Here is a 24476-nt window from a genome sequence, read left to right on the forward strand (position 1 = left end):
TTACCTTATCGGCTAAATGATTAAGCGGGCTTTTGAAGATAGGTTAGGGGTGGTACCAGATGGTGCTCTAGCCAGGGATGCAGGAATGATGTATCTTTTGAGCATCAAGGGAGACATTCTCTCTTTGCAAATTGGGAGCGACAAGAACCTTGATGGTTATTGGGTGTAGAGGCTCGACAAAAGCTGCTCAAATCGCTTACTCTTCAAGAGACACCCATCATGGGACGACAACTATATCTGCATAATTTACTATTATAGAAGGGATGAGAGGGGCATGTGGGCTAATAATAAACCACCATGACTGCCTCGCCCTCTATCTCATTTCAACGTAACAATCTCTCATTCTCGCCATCTCTCTCTTCTATCTCTTCTTTCTCAAAGCCTCACCCTTTCTCTAAACCTTCAACTTTTTTCTTCTTTTTTCATCCTTTATTTTCTGTCTCTGTATTTTTAACTCACAATGGGTAAACTCCAAATAGATATTAGGCAAATGGATCTATCCCCCACTGCCAAAAACTGGAGCTATTATATGGGGATTTACAATGATTGCAATTTTATGGTCACGGTACCAGTTGGTATGCTGGATAAATAACAGAATAATATCAAACAATATCTTGTTGGCAAGAACGATGAAGAATTCTTAACACATTCAATAGCTGATTATTACAACCATTGGATTTCTTTAGTTATGGAGAAACTACTGAAGTTAACAAGATGTAGTGAAATTAAATTTTAATGGGAGTGCTCGGGGTAGCCAAGGTCTGACTGGTGATGGAGGGATCATTAAGGATCAAAGATGGCACGTTTTGTTAAACTTATCAGGTCCTATACCCAATTGTGAATCATACTAGGATGAGGTTTTAGCATAGTTGACTGTTTTGAAAAGCTTGGATGCTAAACGGAGGAAAATGGCAATCAAAGGAGATTCAAAGAATGTGAAGGAGCAAGAAAAGTGAATGCCAAAAACCATGGCATTTGTACAAATTTTTTAAGGAAATTTTACAGGATCATAAACAACCTTACTGCTAGAATGGAAAATGGAGAGGATGATGATTTAGGAAAAGAGAGAATTTCTCGCTGTCACAAATTTGTAGTGTTTGTCAGGCCAATTGTGTATATCTAATGGAAGATTTAGGTTAAGTGGGTGCATTTTATATGCCAGACCTGATGCTACAGACCTGTTTAGCATGCTCACATTGCAAATCTATCCAAGCTAAATTACTCTGGTGAATCCGTCCCAATTCTGCTGGAAAAAACATGATGAACATCAAATGAAGCTCCTTGATGAATTTTCTGAGTTGAGTTCTAAGCGAGCATGCCTAGTATTCAGTGCCTTGATTGTAAGGAAAGAATTGGGAAAAATAAAAAACATAGACTATGGTGGTATGAGGAACCCATGCACAATGCACCCTTGATAAAGTCAAGAGGCAAGGCTTTCTAAATAAGGTAGGATGTCCCCATTGTGGGAAAATCAACAGATTGCTTGCAATACTGAGCTGTTTTCTCCTAAAGTCAGGATAATGAGCAAGTCAAATGCATAATGATTTCCAATAAAAAATTAATTTAGAACCAAATCAGCTCGATTACTCATTTGTAGATCAATGCTAAAACCTTACAAATTTATAGATATCGAAGTCATAACAGAAAGATCTATACATGAAATGCATGAATCTTAACAAGCACAGATTGCAGCGTGTACCACTCAGTTAAAACTGTAATGTCATGAACCGTTTGAGTGCCAGTTGGGTCATCATCCAGCACTACGAGGACTTTCGAAGAAGTTTGACGTTTCAAATTCTGAATTTCTTCAATGGGATCATCTGGCCACTTTGTAGGAAGATATCTAAGGACCTCATCTTTCTTAAGAATAGGAGGTCTTCCTTCGACACTAACTCCAGTGAATTTCTCATAGACCTATATAGGCACCAAAATTGTGAAAGCAACAAAATATTTACTTCTTTACATGCCAGATCACCATTTAGATGCATTTAAATAGTATAATTAAAACAATAAATAGTAACGTGGTACGAAATTTATATACATAATCCTCATAACGAAAAAAAAGGCTTGTACTGCATTTGTACAACTGGAAAAAAAAAATGACAAATAACTAACTTTGTCTTTAATTTATGGCTACAAAATCTCTTCAGTGAAAATAAAAGTGTGTGATTGCATCTTCTTGCTAGGCCACAAGGGATGGCAATTATTCCATAGAAATGATTCCTTCATAGATCATTACATCAGGGAGTTTATATAAATCACTCACCTGGTTTCCAAATAAGCATCACTCAAACAAAGTTTTGGGATAAGACAGTAATCCTAATGTAGCATAGTGAATCTCGAACAAAATTAGATAAATGAGACAAATTTTCAAATAGTGAGTCACAGGACTAATTGGGGATGCATAAGGATTGCATAATGTATTGGTCAGAAAAGGGCAGAAAGGCCATGTTTGTAGAACCCTGAACATGAGGGCTAAGAATGAATCCAACACTATTCCCAGCATTTTAGAAGTTGGCAATTCAAGTTTCTCAAACCATCCAATATAAGAAAGTAATGTAATTACTATTTTGGCTGATAAGTATATGGAAAACAAGTGAAAGTATGGCATGACAAAGGAATATTGAAAAACTTGCAACCGAAAATTATGTTTAATGAAATCACTTAAACCTTTGAATGAAATGGGAAGCTCTTATTAGATATCAAATATTTACAAGTGTTTCCCTAAAGACTAGTAGCATGGATTATTTTTTTCTTTCCCAGATTGAGGGGTCATGCTTGTTCAGTGAAAAAGAAAGGAATACAAATATAAAATTTTTTGTTTTCCAGTCTAATATTTTGATGTCCATTACATTGTCAATCTCTCACTAAGTTGAAGAAAAAAACCGTTCAAGATAACACAATGATGGAGGTATACGGCATCACATTTCTCTTCTCATAATTCAAAGAGAGCCAGAGACCAGCAGAAATGTTGTAAAACTTCCAGAAATATTGAATACTTTTATCCACACAAAGGCATTTCCATGCACATTGGCAAAGCAGAGGGTGCATCTAGCCAAGTACCATTTAAGGGCACAACTCACTCAATGCATAGCTGTACGGCAGTTTAATTACCTGTCCTGAAGTTAACATTGGGAGAAAGGTAAAGTAAGTGCTTCAAAATCCATCACTCATTGATCATTTAAGTGGCATTGGATATTAGAAAGTTTTATCCAGATGAAAGAGCCCCAGTTTAAATTCAACCACGAATGTATACAATTTGCAAGTCTAGTCCCTCGAAATGATAGGCATGTCCTGTTTTTCTTGAAAAGGGAAGATCTGATATCTAAACATATTTCATTATATGAACAAATCAATAAGATTTAGCTGAAGAACTAGGCATTTCATAATTCACGTCTTATCAGAAACTGGAGGTCTTGAGCTATTATGACAAACATCTATATAATTTCAATGCATAGGACTCCCAAAGAAGTAAAATGAAGTTTGTGAAACACCAAATAAGGTCCACATAGCTTGCTGCAATAAGATCATGCTATTACAATTGAAATGTATACTCGAATAAACCGTCATACCTTAACTACAGCTGCATCATCATATCGACCCCATCCAGCAGCAGATCCTGTTTACCAACATGAACGAATATATATCATACACCAACAGCTATAGGTAGCAGGCCTCAGTTTATGCTGTTACTCTGTAAAGCCGTAATGAGCGACAACCTATGTTACAAAGACACGGATGTGTATGTTAGAGCTGGATACGAGTATCTTAAACACCGACACCAAACGTTGCCTTCCATATATGACACATTTGATCATATTTAGATAAAGGGGAAGGAGGCATTTCATTTCATATTTAAGTACTTCTATAATGACAGTTAAAACCAAAAGAGCTTTACCAAGAAGAGTGTAAGTTTCTAAAATGTTAGATATGGGTACCTGGTCTGTTGGCACACACCAAAAACCATAGACGTGTGTGTATCCATGTCAATAGTCTGCCTAAGACCTCCTAGAGCCTAAGGAACATTAAGCAAATACATCGTAACTTTCAGAATCTACATAGACAAAAATCATTGAGACGATAATGCCAAAGTTACAATGATGACCAACCTTCTTATCAAGTTTGAAGCAAGATTTAAAACTGCCATAATATAAAGAAATGAGGCAGATCGGTTCGACTTTACACCATTAACAGGTTATATAAAGGAAATGATAGTGTTCAACCAAAAATTGATGAAAACAGAAAATATAAGTACCTAGAGAAAAAATTTTAAACTTGAAAAACTAAAGTACTCCTTTAATTTTTGTGATATTTAAAAATGTCCCGCATTTTTTCAAATTTTAAGCACATGTTCCTTTGTTTTTTTCTTTATCTAATTTCTCCCAATACCCCCATTTCAGAACTCCAAGGTCTAAATCGGTGTCTTTTCTTTCTTGAGTGACATATTGGTTCAGAAATTGAAGTCCCAAACCAATATTTTAGAAAATTAAACGGTTAAAAACGTCAAATTCCGAACTGATGTCATTCAAAATAAAAAGACATTAGTTCAGAACTCCAACTTCCGAACCAGATTGTTTTGGAAAGAAATAAGAAAAGATAAACAAGGAACATGAGTGTAAAATATGAAAAATAGGGGATATTTTTTAAAGGGGGCGGTTTGAATAAAGCCAAGGCTCTAAACAATCAAAGTTAAGTGCACCTTCAAATACTGTCGAGAAATGTAGTTACCGTACTGGAAATCTTTGTGATAGCCATAAAATATATTTTCATCTCTAACTATAAATTTTAAAGCTTAAAAAATAGTGTAGATCGATGAAAACTTGAAGAAAATTGACGATCCAAACATGCATTACCAAATGCAGTATTTCCAAAACTTGAAATCTATTTTTTTCTCCTGTCCATGCATCTTGAGGTCGAGATAATCAATCTGAGAATATTTGAGCATCAAAACAACCTCTTCAAATGAAATTTTTGAGGTGCACCCTAATTTTATTGTTTAGAGCCTTGCACTTATATGAACTTTTTCCTTTTTTAAATGCCACAAAAATTAAAGGATATTTACCTCAATTTCCCTTAAAAATATATCACTACAGTGAAAAAAATGTCAAGAACCACCAGCTGACAAAGTAGATGTAATAGGGGTCACTCTTGACTTTAGGTGTCCATGTGTCCCACCTTGAGGGAACGTCATATTTACTAAATCGCCTTTTCCAATAATGCATATACTGGACATTTTACCAAATTGCCAATTTAGTGTTAATAAAATAATTAAAACGTATTCAAATTTATAAAACTATTTTAAAAATAATACCTGCTTCAGATAACAATAAAAAATATTTTTGAATTCATTACTAGGAGTTTTAATTTTAAGAAATATCTTATAATCTCAGTAAAATAATTTTAAGCAATAATTTTTATTTTCTAAAAGGTTCATTGTGGTTTATAATCCCATATTTGAAATCTATACTTCTAGAATTGGAAAATAGTGTCATAGTTGTCATAGCTGGAGCTAAAAGAAGTTAAAGGGGACTTATAAAGTTTTTTTCAAAAGATTTCTCGATTATATTTTTGTCAAAGAAGGGTCTATGTTTTAAAAATAAGAGGCATTTTTTTGTTAATTTGCAAAATAGTGTGATGCAAGACAAGATGCCTCTCTTTCTTTTTGAATTTGACTTGTTAAACTTTACGGATGTATTTTCGAATTTTCTAGCGTTATTCTTTTAGGGTTTTAAGTTTTTTTGGGACTACATAGTTTTATACACTTGTTAGGATTTTAGGAGATGATTAGAAAATGGTTAGGCTTGTGCCTGGGTGGAGAGAAAACCTTAGGGTTCCTCAAAAGTGCATGCGTTTCGCTGAGATTTCTAGCTGGTTTCTTGCTGATTTTACTGTTTCTCAAGTTCTCTACATCAAAAGCCCTAGGAGGGCTTCAAAGAACAAGAAGAGCAAGAATAGCTTGAATGTTCTATTTTTGGTAGTCTTCCAAGAAATATCTTGGAAGAGCAAGATATCACAGTTTTGATATCTTGAGTCGATAATCCAAGAAAATAGAGAGATTGAGGAAGATGTCCCACATAGAATTAGAGTTGGGTAGGCGATGTGGAGATGTGCAACTGGAGTTTTATGCAACCGCCGCATACCAATGAAGTTGAAGTGAAAAAATTTATAAGACAACTGCAAGACCAACTTTGCATTGTGGGGTGGAATATTGGGCAGTCAAGAACCAACATACTCATATAATGAGTGTAGCTGAGATGAGGATGATGAGATGGATGAGTGACAAAACAAGAAGAGATAGAATTTGAAATGAATACATTGAAGAGAATTAGTTGTGGCACCAATACGGGATAAGAGGAGTGAAAGTAAATTTAGTTGGGTCGGTGGTGTATGGCATAGACCAAGTACAACACTTGTCATGAGGTACGAGTTAGATCAAGTGGAAGGCTAAAGAAAGGCAAGGGGCAGGCCCAAAAGGACATGGTTGGAAGTAGTGAGAAAGATATGAAAACTTATGGCTTCACAGAGGGTATGGTCCTTAAAAGAGCAGAATGACGGACCGGGATTCATGTAGCTGACCTCAGATAGTTGGAAAAAAGCTCTGATGATGATAATGGCAGCTTTTGAGGCTATTTCAAATTTTTGTTTTTTTTTATTTCATTGCTGGACCACTTAGGGACTTTTTTCCACGTTTTAATTAAAGAGAGGAGTTTAATTTCAAGTTATACTTAAGTTACGACTTTCTGATCAAAAGTTAATTATATGGATAAATATTATCCAAAACAATAAATTTTTATTATAAAATAGGGGCGTGGATGGGCTAGAGAGGCACTCACATATTCCTCTTTTCAAAAAAAAAGACTGTCTAGGAAAGCCTAAGGCTTGAGCCTAAGTGGGGAGAAACCCTTAGAGTATCCTCAAAATTTCAAAAAATTGCATGCGTTTGGCTGAGATTTCTAGCTGATTTTATTGTTTCTCAAGTTTTCTACATCAATGAGTTACGGAGGAGACGGGAGGTTTTTTCAGCATTACATGGAGGAATACTCGACAAAGTCGAGTTCTTCCCCACCCAAAGGGAACTGATGAGGGCATCATGACCTTCTTTGGACAATTTACTTTATTAAGGGTTTTAGCTTATTTTATTTTATTTTTTAAGAGTGAAAAGCCAATGATATTTGCACTTATAGTTACTTTAGTTATATCTTTTGGTTGTGTAGAGAATTTAGGAGCAATTTGGTCATTTAGTTACTTTATTTTGATAAGCATATTTCAAGTCATTTAAAAAATATATATATGTATATAAGGTGAGAGTGGCACATCCAGCCCGTAAATGCATTATTTTGGAGAACTTATTTTGTGAAGAAAGAAAACCCTAGCAAGGGCTTCTTGGAAACTTGATTGAAAGCTATAGAGAAGGCTTGGTAGCACCTCCTACGGTCCATCCTTTCCAATGTACCCTTCAATTTCCTCCTCTCCATTCTTAATTCTTTCTCTCGTTTATAATTTCCTTGTACTTTTTTTTTTCCTTCCCTTTCCCCCTTCTTCTTCGTTCTTTTCTTTTTTTCACGTTTCGCTTCTTTCTTTCCTTCGATCATCTTTTCTTTCCCTTCTTTCTTTTTTTTGCTTTCCACTAATTGTGCATATAAAAACAAAACCCTAATTTTATATAAATATCTGAAACTGTCGAAATAGTTGCAAATGCATTCCAGCTTAAATTTAAAATTACCCGTTACTTATCTCTGAGTTGTGGATTAGTTCTAAATTTTGATTACGATCAATTTTTACTTAGCTGATTTTAATGATAGTCCTTTACGGATGCAAAATCTCATATGACACTACCAAGCTGTAAATAAATTCCAAAATTGCATGTTGATTTTTTTTTTCAAGTTTGTTTACTCAACTTTGTGGATGACACTCAGCTGAATTTGTAGATGATTAATATTAGTTTAATTTAAAGTGTTCTTCAAAACATGTCCTAATTGTAATCGAAGATTAGCTAGTCGTTGATCTTAGGTTGCAAAAAAATGACTCAAGAATCTAGTATCTTGATCAGAGGTCATCAACTTAGGCACAACAAGAAGACAAACAACTTGTCTAAAGAAAAGATTTGTGACATGAGTCGCATCATAGGTGTTTCGACAAGGAATAAAATGGGCCATTTCCAAAAATGGTCCACCACTACAAACATGGAATCATACCTCCTAGCCATTCAAGGCAAACCTAACACAAAGTCCATGTTGACTTCTTAAGGAGCATCTGGGATGGGCAATGGAGTATAGGGACCAGTATTTTGAGACTGAACTTTGAAAACTTGATGAATGCGACAACGTTCCACATATCGCTTCACATCACACCTCAACGTAGGCCAAAAATACCTCTCCTCTACCAACACCATAGTCTTAGCTTGACCAAATATCCATCATGAAGAACAGGCCTAGAAGTACTTGGAAATAGAATCTATGCCATTAGAGTGACAAGACCCCATATATGACCAAAGTATGGATCATTAGCATATTGTTCCTTAAGGGACTCAAAACCCACTACTGCATGTGTCAATGTTCCGAGAAGGAACGACCGACGACTCAAGGCATTTACTACTTTATTGTGAACTCTAGATTTGTGCTTAAGGGTAAATGAATATTTATGTAAGAATGTGATCCATTTGAAATGTCAATTATTTAAGGTATGCTAAGTGTTAAGATATCTCAATGCCTCATGATTTGTATACAACACGAACACCCTCTTAACAAAGTTTGAACAGTTGCATAAAATTCGACATCGTACGTCGAAAAATGAAAACGAGAATCATTCAATAACTAAAAAGGGCCAAAGGGTGCCCCTCCTGGCTCAAAACAGCCCCTATCCCAACATGGGATGTATCACAATCTACCTTAAAGACCTTCTCAAAATCAAGAAGCACTAACACCGGTGCACTTGTCATCTCAGCTTTACTAGTTCGAACTCTCTTCTGCCACTTTCTTCATGCAATTAATAATTGGGGCAATCACAATGCTAAAATTTTTGATAAATCTCCAATAAAATGAAGAAAGACCATGAAAACTGAGCACATCATCAATGGAATTCAAGGTCCGCCAACTCTTGATGGCTTCCACCTTAGCCGGATCAACCTTGATACCTTCAGCAAAAAGCAGTGTTTTAAAATACGACCGCATCGCTGCATATGCAACTGCATCAGGTGCCATGCGACACCTAGCGCATCGCACCTTACTGCGTATGCAGTTTGGAGAGATGCGTCAGTATCAGAGCCGCATCCCGCATTGATCGCATCAGTCCGCATAATCAGTCTGCAATTCTTTTCAAAATTGTGCCCCTCGTGCAAGGGCAATAAGGTCATTTTGACCTTTGAGAATGGGGGAGAAAGGATTTGGGACGGGTATTAAACCACCCAAACAACTTTTTTCAGCGATATCTGTGGCTTTTATTGGATTGATTGAATAAAAAAAAACATTGTGTGGAAATTTTATTTGTTAAAGTTCTTCGATTTGTAATATAAGATACTACAAACTAAAAGTCCAAGAAGATGAAAAGTTACAAATCGAAGAACTTTTCCCAATACTTTTCAAATAAAATTTGTAACTTTAAAGAGTTTCATGGACTAATACAATAAAGTTACAAATTAATGAGTTTATAAAATTTATTGATCTTCAACATGCTCTGATATCGTAAAGTTACAACATTTTGATAAATTTATAAAGTTTATAAAAAGTATACAAATCGAGTCGAAGAACTTCATGAACTTCATGGACTCTTTTCAAAATTAAAGAGTTTATAAAATTTGTAACTTTAAAGTTTTTGATTGCAAATTTATGCTTATGGTTATCGATTGTTGAATGTTTTACGAAGCTAGTTTCAAGTTTCTATCAGGGGATAGTGGATACAGAATCTCCGACAGCTAATACTTTTGGAGTTAATGAATAATCTAAATACCTACTATTACATATATCACCTCCATATTTTTTTCTATGCATTAACCTATTTTTTTAGATTTTTTAGAATTTTTTTATATTTATTGACTGCAACACCGCGATGCACCCACATCTGAACCGCATCAAGCCGCATCGCCACATCGACGCCCCAACGCTTTTGGCTGCATCCTACATTTTAAAACACTGGCCGAAACAACATAAATCCAGAAAAATCTCACTCCCGATCAAGACTTTGTACTTCTTGAGGTTGAAATACAGCTTGTTCTCCCTCAGTATCTCTAGTACTCACGACAAGTGTACTAAATGACCATCTCGGCTAATAATATATCTCAAAATATCATCAAAGTATACTACCACAAATCTTCCAATGAATGGTTGCAAAACTTGGTTCATCGTATGCATAAATGCACTCGGTGCTTTGGAAAAATCAAAGGGCATGACTAGCCACTCGTAAAAACCCTCATGAGTCATGAAGGTTATCTTCCAATCCATCTTCAGGTCAAATACGAATCTGATGGTATCCACTCTTGAGGTCAATCTTGGAGAAAATTTGGGCGCCATTCAACTTATACAGCATGTCATCAAGCCTCGGTATGGGAAACCTATACTTGATGGTAATTTTGTTGATTGCGTGACTATTAACACAAATTCTCCAGGTACCATCCTTTTTCAAAGTTAAAAGTATGGGGACTGTGCATGGGCTCAAACTTTCTCATATATGTCCTTTTCTTAACAGCTTGGTGACCTGCCTATGCAACTCTTTATGCTCTGTTGGACTCGTCCAATAATGGGCTAAATGTGGGAGGCTGCCTTCAGGAATGAGATCTATACGCTGTATTTCCCTCATAAGAGGAAGACCATCCGGAAGCTCTTTTGGAGTGAGCTCACTAAATTCTGCCAAGAGGGCGTGAACCTCTTGTGGATTTGGTGCACTCTCGACCACTTCCTTCACCACAAGAGCGTATACTATCTGCATCTCCTTACTTTTGTCCTCAAACTGCACTCTATTCGAAACGATTGGTGCTTTCCTCTCTTCCTCCTGAGGAATTTAAGATTTCACTACCCTATCCTAGGTTGTAACACATCATTTTGGTGAAGGAGTGTTATCTTTTTATTATCCTTAGTGAAGGAGTAGGTATTCTTCTCACCATCATGGTGTGTTTCCCTATCAAATTACCATGGGTGGCCGAGCAAAATGTGACACTTCGAGAGGAGCTAAATCGCAACAGACAACATCCCTATAGGTTGTCCCAATCGAGAAACCCACAAGACATCGCGAAATTTCATTTTCTATTTTAAACATTGCGATGTTATATGGCCGTTCTAACTTCACAGTCTTCAAGCGAAGCTTTTCGACCATCTCTTGAGAAACTAGGTTCTCAGTACTTCCACTAGCAATGACAATTATGCACAACTTCCTCCTGATGTACAAGTAGTATGGAAAATACTATGCCATAACCACCCGTCAACTTCGAGGACTTTGGAGTTATCACAACCTATGGATAACAAGTGTCTACCCTCGGGTATCTATGGAAATTATCAACTCAGGATCATCCTCATGTATGTCACTAACTACACCCTCACCTTGATCAACTCCATCCTCCAAGCCACCTTCATCTTCTACTTGTTCTTCCAAATTACTCTGTTTGTATGATCTATGAGGGCATTCAGCTATCCATGGCCCACCTCTCCACACTTAAAGCATTTAAGAGTGTTATCTGGTGGCTTGGGGCCAAGAATACCTTGTCTTGTCCCAGCACCAACCGTAGGGGTCTTGGTTGTGGGTGCTATAGAGGTTGTGCTAGCTTTAGCATATCCAACTGTTTGAGCTTTTCTAGAGGAACTCGATGACCCTCGTTCAGGATTCTCCTTTCTATCCATAGGTCATTCACGATGTGTATCAACTTCCAAAGCAAGTCGATAGGCATCATCAACACTTGATAAGGTAAGAAGCTAAACCTGATCATGGATCTACTAACACAGCGTGATAGCGTATTGAGCCATGGCTCATACTCCTGGAGACTATTGCGCACGACCAACAAGTGAAACTCTTTTGTGTATTCTCTCATAGCTTTCGTGCTCTGCTTCAAAGCGAATAGCTTGTTAACCTTCTCCTTGGCCAGCCTCACTCTACTCTCTTAAAGTCACTTCCACCATTTAAGTGCAGAGCCGTTCAGCTTCAAGGTAGCAAACTTCACATTCCAATCCTCATGAAGAGCATTCCATTCAAAGAAGTGATAGAAACTCTCTAATCACTCGAGGAACTCATCGAGATCCAAGTGTCCACGATAGTTCTCCACATCAACTTTAATCTCATACTCTCGGGATCCTTCTAACGCCCTAGCATCTATCTTCTATCCTCCATGGTACCGCCTAGGTGCCTCATAAGAGTCATCCTCATATTTTTCATCTTTCTCCTCATCTAGTGCTTGGCTCCTCTTAGAACCACGTATACTAGCATCTTCATGAGGTCCTTGAGGAGGTTAGGGCGATATGCAACCTTAACACCTACAGCCTATGCAATCTAGGCCAACTGCTCCCTAATCTGCAGTAGGGCGTCATAATGTTGATCAATCCATTGTTGGGTAGTTTGTTTCTATACACCCCATACTTCAACACGTCCTAAGCCTTGGTCGCGACCACTGTCTCGATCATGACCGTTGTTCACATGTCTCAGTCAGCCATAGAATATGAATTAGCCTAAACCCGATGTAAAGTTCCAAGACCTATAGAATGACACTCCCTACACCCTGGATAGCCACTTGAACAAATTTCCTAACTTGGAAGCTCTAGGATAGCAACACAGAGCCCTTACAAACTCTATTAACCCTAGGACAACACCTAAAACTAAGTACTTTGCAATGAAGGACAGCAACTAAGGGACAAAGCAACGAAGGGACAGCACATTAAAGCCTAACGGACCCCTAAAAACTGTGGGACAGACCCTAACCATTTAAAAATAGACCTCAAACCCTAGCACAACTTGCTCTGAGATAAAACTAATGTAAAATAAGATCACCCCCTAGCTAATCTTCGATTACAATACTCTAGAACACATTTTGGAGAACATTTCAAATTAAACTAATATTAATTATCTATAAATTTACAAGAGTGTCATCCACAAAGTTGAGTAAACAAACTTGAAAAAAATATCAACATGCAATTTTGGAATATATTTTAATGCCTATCTGATAAGATTTCACATCCGTAAAAGATTGAAATCCATCCTTAAACAAAATAAGCAAAATAAAAATTGATCCCGATCAAAATTTAAAACTAATCCACAACCAGAGAAGCAAGGGGTAAGAATTATTTTAAATTGAATACAGAAAGTTTCTGCAACTATTTCGACAGTTTCGAAAATTCATGGGCATAGAAAATCAGGGTTTTGTTTTTATTAGCGAAATTAGGGAAAGACAAAAAAGAAGGGAAAGAAAATATGGCCAAGGAAAGAAAGAAGTGGTAAGGGAATGCAAGGAAAGAATGAAGAAGGCGAGGGAGGGGGGGGATGGAAGAAAAAAAAAAAGTGGAAGGACACTGGAAAGGGAAGAAAGAATTAAGAATGGAGAGAAGAGAACAGGAAATTGAAGGATAACTTGGAAGGAAGGGACCGTTGGAGGTGCTATGAAACCTTCTCTATGGCTTTCAATCAAGTTTTTAGGAAACTTTTGAAAGGGTTTTCTTTATTCACAAAATAAGTTTTCAAAAATAATGTCTATGGGTTAGACGTCCCACTCTCCCCTTATGTATATAATTGTTTTTATTTTTTAAAAAACTTAAAATACCCAACTAAATTAAAGTAACTAAATGACCAAATTGCCGCTAAATTCTCTACAACCCTCCATATAACTAAAGTAACTAGAAGTCCAAATAACCATGGCTTTTCACTCTAAAACAATAAATAAACCAAAACCCTAAATAAATTAAAGTAAATTTTCCAAAGAAGGCCATGATACTCATCATAATTAAATTGAACTGAGTTTACATACCACAGTTATTGCCTTGAAATATAATAACCCTTTATTCGAAAGGTTCTCAAAATTATTTATGGAAATGTCAACTGATTGCAAAGGCTTAGTTCCAATGCGTAATCGTTGTGCTTTGATTGATCCAATAACCCATAAGTCCCAAGATCGTGTTCTGAATATTCAGGTTGAAGAAGGTTGCGAAACTAACACAATATTCATCATAGCCTAATTTCAAAACTAAAAGACGAGTTTTTTTCAACAAAGGGAGAATGATGCACAACAAGAGGCCTCTAATTTTTAAATTTCTCTTATTAATTTTTAATGATGTGGAACTTTCTAGCGTTATTTTTTTTAGGGTTTTAAGTTTTTTTAGGGATTCTAGGGGTTTTTTATGTTTTTTAAGGATTTTAAGATAAGTGGTTAGAATACTTATGGAATTACTTGTTTTATTAAGGGAAAAGTGTCATTACAAATTTTCTTTTAAGTTATGACTTTTGGGGTCATTTTAATTAGGGAAAAGTTTATATAGAGCCTAGGCTCTGAACAATCAAATTAGACCCTACCTCAAAAATTTCACTAGATGAGGTTGTTTTGATACCCAAATAACATCAAATTGATCATCTCGACATCAAGATGCATGGACATGAGAACAAAATGGATGTCAAGTTTTGAAGCTTAGGCTCACGCATTTTTTGACCGTCAATTTTCAAGATTTTCAACTTTTCATAGATCTACTCAATCTACACTATTTTTGAAGGTTTAAATTTTATAATTAAAGATCAAAATATATTTTAAGGCTATTACAAAAATTTCTAATATCTTGATACTATTTGAAGGTGGGCTCAAATTTGATTGTTTAGAGCCTTGGCTCTATACAAACTGCACCCTTTTAATTATTACATGAACAATGTCCTTAAACATTAAATATTATTATTTAAGAGGTGCATGGGGCCTCGAGGCGTCATTCCACATGACTTTGTTTTCCGAAAAGAGAGGAAAAGCTCCAGACCTTTGAACCCTAGCTTGGGTGTGAGAAAGAAACCATAGGGTTTCTCCAAATTTTGCATGTGTTTGGCAGAAAAGTCTTGCTATTTTATGTTGTTCTTCAAATTTTCCTACATCACAGTGCCATTATTTTCTTTTCCAAGAGTTACCTTATTATTTGGATTGGAAATCGCTTAACCATATAACAGTGTCATTAAAGTAAAATAATGGGCACTCTTTACAGTGCAAACCATTTCTGACCTCCCACCATCTAACCTTATACAACATAACTCAAAAGGAACCTTCAGCATTATAAAAGCTGCTATCCCCTATATAATGGCCATCTTTTAAACCTTGTCTAAAGAGAGTAAAATCACATCTGACAAAAGAAAATAAAACAGTAATTGGTGCCATAGCAAACATCAGAAAATAGTTTTGGTATGCTTTTGGAAACATCCAAATACCAAATAAGATACCCATCCTCATCAATCTAACCTGACAGAAATTGTTGATGAGCAGCACTTGAAACATTAAGAGGGATATTGAGGGTTCTGCTTTCATGCAGCACAATGCCCTGAAAACAATATGCACCAATCACAATTCAATTATGTATCAATCATGCATTCATACTTCAATTATTGGAGTAACTCAAGCAGAATAATTTGCATATAAACAGATACTATGTGTACCAGATCCTTCACAAAGATGTCGAGTGCAGAGCAAGGTGTGTAATTATTATCAAGCATGTGGGGAACGCGATTTCCAAACATCCTGTCATATGCCATTGAATTAGCAGAATGTCATTCACCTTTCACATTAATCTATGAGAATCTCCAACATTCCTCAATGTATCTCTTTCTAGAGACGCACTACAGTTTTTACACAATTGACATTAATCTATGAGAATCTCCAACATTCCTCGATGTATCTCTTTCTAGAGATGTACTACAGTTTTTACACAATTTTCTATCTGGAGGTGCACTCATTGGTAGAACAAGGTTAGTCCATAAGTTAAATGGCAAGAGAAACACGTAAAGGCCTTGTTGTGCCCTTAAATTTAACTCATTGAAAACAAAATCACAGCATTCATTTGAAACAACAATGCATATGAGAATACATCTGAGAGACAAATAAAATATCGTCAATGAAAATAACCTTTCAGAAACACAACAGAGACAAAAAGTTTAAGATGATACGTAAGAGAATCAAATACATAGAGTGTATACGGCAAAACAATCTGAATATCATGCGGAGTAACTTGTCCTACATGATAGTACGAAGAATCAAGAAGCATTTTGATGCACCAGACAATCCTTCAACTAGTCAAGATAGTTCTCATGGGTTTTTTCACCCAATCAATCCATCATTTGACAACCGACTTTATGATTATCCGCATCCAAGGTCACAAGGCAATCCGGGAGGGGAAGGCTGACTTTTTGAAGGAGTTTATTTTGAGTTTGTTATTATTTTTACAGTCTCTTAATGATTTAGTATTTTAATTGAAGCTAGGGGCAATTTAGGGACTTTTTTTATCTCAATTTAACGGATTTATAGGGTATTTTTATCATTTTTTAATTGGCGGTAGTTTTGGTATTTTTTTCATTATAATTTAATTAGAAGGGCCTGGAGTGTAAGGATTTTGGGGACTTTTCGGGCGTGAACAGTAAAAACTGAGTATGAATAGTAAAACTAGGCCTTATCTGGGGTTTTGAGGTCTCTTCTTTGTATAAGGAAAGCTAGGTCTCCTCTTCTTGATATCTTGAATTATGGATTTTATAAGAAGAGACTATGCCAAATTTTTGTGTGCCGGATTGTGAACTCAATTTAACAGGTTTTGTGTTTTAAGAGCATGGTTTTCTCCCACTCTTTCCCCACTTGATTTGTTCTTTAGAGCTTTACAAATCCTTCCATGATTAAGTGTGAATCAGTAAATGATTGGCTTCTCACTTGATTAGACGATGAATAGGCCCGATTTTGTGTCATGCCACCGCATGCCATACAATGGCACATAGCTAAGGCCCAAGGCCGTATATCGGACACCGGAGAGCTCTGATTGGCTTCCCATAGTTGCACACTTGAGCATATGTATATTGATATAATGGAGATCATGTTGTGATGAACTTCTATGAATTCATTGATGTATAATTTTGCTTTGCAACTTTGAATGGTGCTGAATTTTCAAATGGACATTATACATGTGTAGCTTGATGATCTCCTTTTGTAAATTGTTTTGTTCATACGCAAGGGACCCCAATTTGAGTTGTATCCTCTCAGTGAGTTGAAAGTCAATAGATCACTATAACTACAATGATCTTGCTAAAATTTGTTTTTATTAGTTGTAATTTCAAAGTGTATTGAAAAATTCAAGGCGTATTGGCTTGTTTTTGTTTACTTTGTAGTTCAAGTCAAGAGAATTGGTCAGTGTACGAAAAATCAAACCGGAACGGTTAACCAGGCATAGGCGTGGAAGCGGTTCAACGGGCCTAACCAATAAACCGGTCAGTTCAACCGTTCTAACCAAGCAAGTCCTGGGCAGTCAAAAAGTGTAAAAAAAATAAAACAAAATACAAAAAAAAAATCTAATAAAATATGAAAATTATATTTAAAGGACGATTAAACAAAGCACATCCAAATGAAGCTGAAAATTAATATAATATATAAATATGTAATAGATATTTACAATATTAAAATAAATATCAAATATACAATTTTTTGTTTATATTTTGATTATAAATATACATTTGTATTATATATAATATATTTATGTAATATAATATTATATAATATATTTTATTTATGTAGTACATATTTACAATATTAAAGAATCGATTTGTGCCCAAGGGTATTTTTGAATGTTTTCAAAAAAGATGGGAAAATTAAAAAATAAGTATTAATGGCCAAAACAATTTCCAATCTTTTCCATAATGATGAAAACATTAAAAAGTGCATTACAAGTAAAATCTCTTATTTTTTAGGATTTTAGAAAAAAACTTATTTTTTTTGTTAAAATACTTGGCCAGTGACCAACACCGGAACCGGCCAGTGGCTGGTTACGATCTAACCAGGTGGTTACCGATTAGACCGCCCAATTTTTCCTTCAATGGAATTGGTTTCTATACACTCACATATTTCATACCCTCTTGCACATGGGAAAGTGTGGGATCTAATTATTGATAGAGGGAATTGCGAAAACATGGTTCCTCCGGAGATGGTTGATAAGCTTAAGCTCAAGACAGAAAACCATCCAAAGACTTATAAAATTGAGTGGTTCAAGAAGGCGTTGAGGTAACTATTTCTAAACGATGTCTTGGTCCTTTATCTATTGGAGAAACATAAAAAGACAAAATATGGGGAGATGGAGTGCTGATGGATGCCTGTCATTTGTTGTTAGGTAGACCATGGTAGTATGATAGGCATAGCACTCATGATGGTTTCAGAAAAACATACTCCTTTATCAAGGATGGAATTAAAGATTTTGGGACCCTGTAAGATGGAAAGTGCTTCAAAATAAGAAAAGTGCAGCACTAATCTCTTATCTTTGACGGATTTCATGAGGGATTTGGGTGAGTTGGATGTGTTGTATTGTGCGATGCCGCTTGAAGAAAAGGATTCCTTCCTCCTAAGCTAAAGCCATTGAAAAGGGAGTTCAATGATGTCATACCAGATGATCATCCAATGGGTTTACCGCCAAAGTGAACATCACATCAACCTCCTCCCAGGTTCTAGCCTCCCAAATAAGTCGGCCGATAGAATTAGTCCTAAGGAGCATAAGGAGTTACAGAGGCCAGTTTCAGAGTTGCTGCATAAGGGGTTTATCAGGGAGAGTATGAGCCCATGTGCAGTGTCAACATGGTTGCCACCCAAGAATGATGGTTCCTAATGCAAGTATGTCGACAACAGAACAGTTAATAAAATTACTGTAAAATACCGCTTTCTGATCCTACTCCTTGATGGTATGTTAGATAAGTTGGAGGGGGCTACGATTTTCTCTAAAATAGTCTTCATAAGTAGTTACATCAAATCAGAATCAGGTCTGGTGATAAATGGAAGATAGTGTTTTAATAAACTAGAGAGATTGTTTGAGCGGCTGGTTATGCCATTGGGTTATCAAATGTACCTAGCACATTTATGAGGGCCATGAGCAAAATCTTTAAGCCATCTATAAGGAAAGTTTGTGGTGGTACACTTTGATGATAGCCTTAGGGAAGAGCAGCATGTGGACCATCTAAGGCTCGTGTTGGAGCTGTTACAAGAGGAGCAACTACATACAAATTTGAAGAAGTGTGTATTCATGTGCAATAGTTTGATTTCCTGGGATTTTGTCATTTTTGCTGATGTAATCAAGGTGGCTGAAGGAGATGGCAGCAATGAGAAATGGGGCAACCACTTTTTATCGACGAATCATTAGAGGATTTAGCACATCATAGCACCACTCACTGATTGTTTGAAGAAGGGTTTCTTCAAATGGACCACTGAAGTACGAAAGAGCCTTGAGAGGATTAATTAGGCTATGACTGAGCTGCTGGTGTTAGCATTTTTAGACTTTAATAAAATATTAGAGCTAGGGATGATGCCTCGCATATACGTATTGGGGCTGGTTTGAGCTAGAAGGGTAGACTAATAACATACTTTACAGAGAAGCTGAATGACACGTGCCAAAGGTACTCCACATACGACGTGGAATTTTATGTGATCCTTCAGCCTTTATGACATCATCATCATTATCTTATTCATCAGGAGTTTATTTTATTTTCAAATCATGAGGCGTTAAAGTATATTAATGGGCAGCAAAAGGTTAATAGCCAAAACGCTAGGTGGGTAGCTTCTTTTTTTTTTATTAATGTAGGTGGGTAGCTTCTTTTTTTTTTATTAATGTAGGTGGGTGGCATATTTCCAAGAGTTTACGTTTGTATTTCTCATAAGGTTGTGAGTCAGAATAAAGTCGTTGATGCCTTGAGTTGGAGAGCGTCTTGCGTGACTTTTATATTGATGATGATAATTTTGGAGAGATTTGGGTGCATTGCCAAGGTAGCAGTGTAGGAGTTATGTGGTACAAGATGGGTTTCTCTTCAAAGGGAATCAACTATGCACTTCGCTCGGTTCTCTTAGAGAGGTCCTTATTTCATAGCTAAAATTTGTATTTGGGGGGGGGGACACTTTGGGCGAGACAAAACCATTGCATTGGTTGAGTCCAAGTATTATTGGCCCAAATTTAGATGAGATGTGGCTAGGCATGTGGAGAGGTGCAAAGTAGGTCAAGTTGCAAAGGCGCAGTGTCATAACACATGTTTATATTCTCCACTTCCCATTCCCAGTGCACCTCGTGTTGGGTCTTTATCGGACTCAACAAGGTTCGGACTCTATATTTGTTGTGGTTGACAAGTTTTCAAGATGGCCACTTCATTGCTTGCAAGAAGGCTCTAGATGCAACTCATGTGGTGAACTTATATTTCCGTGAGGTGGTGAGACTTCATCGGATTCCCAAAACGATTACATCGATTAGGGATACCAAGTTTCTCAGCCACATTTGGGAACTTTATGGCACAAGAAGGGTACCAAGCTCCAGTTCAACAGAGCTTATCACTCACAGACTAATGGTTAAACGAGGTGGTTAACCAAATCCTTGGTAATCTTCTTCAGAGCATAGTGCGTGACAAGGTGATACAACAGGACTTGGCTTTGCCACAAATACAACAGTTCCTGCAATAGGTCAATTGGTGAGAGCCCATTTGAGGCTGTGTACGAGCAGAATCCTACCCACACGCTAAACTTAACTCCTCTACTAGTTGATGGGGAAGGACACTTAGATGCTGACAATATGTGATACATCACATGAAGGATGTCCATAACCAAGATCGAGCTAATTTGGAGACTACCATTAGCAAGTACAAGGAAGCTGCCGATAAATATAAGTGATTCAAAGAGTTTCAGGTGGGCGATTTGGTGGTGATTTATCTACGCAAAAATAGACATCCTATGGGAAAATACAATAGGTTGAATAACAGGAAGTTTGGACTGTTTCAAGTGCTCAAGAAGATGGGATACAATGTAGATAAGATCGACCTTCCAGTAGAGATTGAGACCTCGAATGTGTTCAATATTGGTGATCTTTTGAGTACCACATACCCAATGCAGCAATACAAGAAGAGCCGAACTCAAGGTTGAGTTATTCCCAACAGGGGGAGAATGATGCACAAGACAATCCTTCGACTGGTCAAGACAATTCACATAGTCAAGACAGTTCACATGGAGTATATCATCAATGATGTTTGACCAACCATATAGTATTTATTTTTTTGTTTACAAGTACGCATCTAACATATAGGAAGAGGAAAAATCATGAAACGAATAAAAAAACACTTTGACCAGCCCGAAGAGCAGTAAAATATAAAAAACAACAGTTGACACATTATAACCATCCCTATATACATCACATATAAATAAAAATAAGGGAAAATATCAATGAAATGACCAACCATCTAAAAACATCAAATCAACTAATTCACAGATACATTGGCTACTCTAAAGAAATCATTTCACATACGTACCTGCACAGCTATTTCATTAAAAAATGCCCAAAATGGCCCCCTGTTTGGGTTTGCAACCAGAAACAATTGAGGGCATTTCAGTAACTTGGCAACATAAGTTACTCGAGCCAAATGATATTAACACCCCTGCTTGTCTTAGATTCCCAATCTAGAACATGTTTTCCCATTGTCTTGTTCCTAGTTTGAGACCCAGAACAATCAAGTAAATTAGCATCTTTTGGCTCAAGTGACTTAAGTAGGAAAAAATTAACAAAATGCTTCCTGGGTTTCATTTAATGAAAAAAATACATTATGTGTTTGGAATCCAGAACAAAAAAAGGTATTTCAGTCATTTGACTTGAGAGAATTACCAAATTCCCCTACTTGTTTAGGATTACAAACCTAGAACAAGGGCAGTTGAGTACTTATAACAAAATTCTTGAGGAGGTACCTAAATAAAAAGCTTTTTAAAAGGTAATCACTTTGTTCAGAATATTTTGTTCATTTAACCATCCCATTGATTTTTCTAGGTAGTTTGAGTCTTAATATTATTTTTCCTAGAAAACCATGCCAAAGTCTTTCAAACTTCTCAACAGATTTTACCAGGAATTTCCTTCACTGCTCATTATGACCTCAAATAAAACTCTAGTGCTTAGTGCCAGCCGCGCACCAAATGCCATGGCCTCAGCTGCTGCTGCAATATGAACTCCAGCAAGGAGTTGATTTGCCATCTTCACCGAACTGCAAACCACATGAAAGTATATTAAGTTTAAGGAACAAGAACGTTCAGTGTACGCACACAAAAGTTCCATGAGATTGAGCATCATTGTTATTATTTATGGGCAAATATCCAATGCTCACTAATTCTTCACCAATATGAACTTCAGTCTCCTCTACGTTAACCGTATAAAACATGTGGTTTCTGTACCTTGCTGCTCCAACACCACCCCTGATAATGTAAAGCTTCTCACTCATTGCTGTTCAATAATAAAAATTAATATTAGAAAGAAATACATAGGAGAATTTGAATATCCATGAGAAACAACATTTTTTGATAAGCCATGTATATCATATGTGTCTACCTGAAAGGACAGAACCCGTACACTTCAGAGCTTCATCAGTACCAGCAGCCATTACCTTTTAATAACATAATATCAGTATTCAAATCTAGGGTTAACTCCACTATCACTATGTACTGAAGAAACAAAAAAATTTGTTTCTTACTCACTATGCCGAGTAAGAATCCTTCTATTAATAAATTTGTTGCAGAAACAAAAAATGTACTGAAGAAAGAAAGGAATGGAAGAAAAACCAAATTAAAGTTCATACTGTGAGTGTTCCATTTGACGCCCTCAAAACACCACCAGAGACAGGTGCATCAACCAACTTTAGATCCTGCCGTTCCTCTGAGATATATCAGAAAGCCAACTTTGAGTAAAGTTTTCGACATGGAAGGATATGTATGTAGGGAGAATCATACAAAGAAATATACTCCATGAAAAAGATTTTCAATGACTATTGATCTCAACTATCCAAAGCCACAGTTTTGTACTGACAAGTTATTATATTGACCAATTTATAGAAAGAACAAAGATCAAATGAATCCAAACAATTTACAGCTGTTATCTTGAATTTTCGCTGCATATTGTTGATCCAAAAATGACAATAAAAGAGATATAAAGCAGCATAGGTCATAAAATTGTTGGCCAACTAATAAAAATGCACATCATGTAAGTTGTAGGTATAGTTTACAACATGTAGTCAACCTATCCTCATCCTGAGATTAAGGTAGTGGGCTCAATAGTTAAGGAGTTAATGGAAGACATCACAACATCCATTTTCCAAATTCCACTACTTAAGTATCCAAAAAAAAAGACGAAATAAACAAATAATAAAATAAAAAACCTCCTTTCTATAATTGTATCTAGCATAAAAAATTGAAATGGAATCACAAAATAGAGTTAGAAGCTGTTAAAAATTTTGAAGATATGTCCCTGATGAGACCTGTTCCCTTTCGTAGACTGCCTCCATCTAGTTGATAGATACGTATGACATCATCCCTACGTACATAACAACTTACTGTGCTCCAGATTCTTTTCTGTTGTTTAAATGAAAACCCATTACTCACATTTTTCTCCATCGACTTTAGGAACCATAACATTTATGTACCACAGTGAATTTCAGAGATTATGAAGCAATTCCTTGGTTGTACCATTGACATAACACAATTTATATTTGGCTTTCACAAAAATGGCTATGTCATGCAACCAAGTTAAGTAATTATTATTTTGTATTTAATCCGCTGGTGTAAAATGTACTCATCCATTTAACTAGCAATTATAATCCAACTATACATGAAGGACTTAGCAATTGATTTTATCACCATCTATATGAGGCACCTACAAATGATTTGCAGGATGCTCATCAAATCATCAGTTATTTACCAATGAAAAAAGTAAACTCACCATTTTTGGGAGTTTTTCACCCACTAACCTTAATTCTAAAACATGCATCAATCATATCATGAGGCTTTTTCTCCTACTATCTGCAAACATGCTATGTACCAGAAGGAACCAAGACAATCTCAATTAGATCCATTTAACAACTATTCTGGTAGGATACCAAAAATGCAACAGCCCTCAAATTCAAGATATTTCCAAGTTACCTCTCCTATACCACAAGAAGAATAATTTACTAAAACAAACCTTTGGGTTCCTTAAAGAACTCCCCGGGCTAATGTACGAATTTTTCCCAAAGAACTTATCACAAAATTTTGGATGATTCACGTCAGTATTTCTTTCCATAATCCAATGGCAACCATACTCATTTATAAGCTTAGAATTTACATATACAATAATATAACCATAAACATAACCACGAAAGCAAGCCCTCAAATCATAACTAGGACACAATCCAATAACCCACACCATGAAGCACTACTTTGCCTTCAGATGCATTAAAAACAAAACCTTTGGAAAATAAATGAACTTGGGGATTGATTTCTGGTAGTATAATCTCAGATCTACAAAACAAAACTAATTGAATAATTATCC

At 36.2% G+C, this 24476-nt stretch overlaps 1 protein-coding gene across 2 annotated transcripts in view; it reads right to left on the bottom strand.

The window, feature by feature from the left end:
* The window catches only part of LOC18428679 (ketose-bisphosphate aldolase class-II family protein), a 109098-nt gene that overhangs the window by 44067 nt on the left and 40555 nt on the right, over positions 1 to 24476 (bottom strand). For both annotated transcript variants that reach the window (XM_020663864.2, XM_088865124.1), the window contains 8 exons: positions 22753 to 22829; positions 22506 to 22560; positions 22352 to 22400; positions 22027 to 22164; positions 15586 to 15667; positions 15392 to 15470; positions 3573 to 3619; positions 1700 to 1914 (listed from right to left, as the gene is read on the bottom strand). In XM_020663864.2, the coding sequence (XP_020519523.1) occupies positions 1700 to 1914; positions 3573 to 3619; positions 15392 to 15470; positions 15586 to 15667; positions 22027 to 22164; positions 22352 to 22400; positions 22506 to 22560; positions 22753 to 22829 (742 nt within the window). The remainder of the gene's footprint in view (positions 1 to 1699; positions 1915 to 3572; positions 3620 to 15391; positions 15471 to 15585; positions 15668 to 22026; positions 22165 to 22351; positions 22401 to 22505; positions 22561 to 22752; positions 22830 to 24476) is intronic.

This window comes from Amborella trichopoda, chromosome 4, assembly GCF_054954075.1.
Source record: "Amborella trichopoda isolate Santa Cruz 75 chromosome 4, AtrichopodaSantaCruz75HAP2 v2.0, whole genome shotgun sequence".
NCBI classification, from domain to species: Eukaryota; Viridiplantae; Streptophyta; class Magnoliopsida; order Amborellales; family Amborellaceae; genus Amborella; species Amborella trichopoda.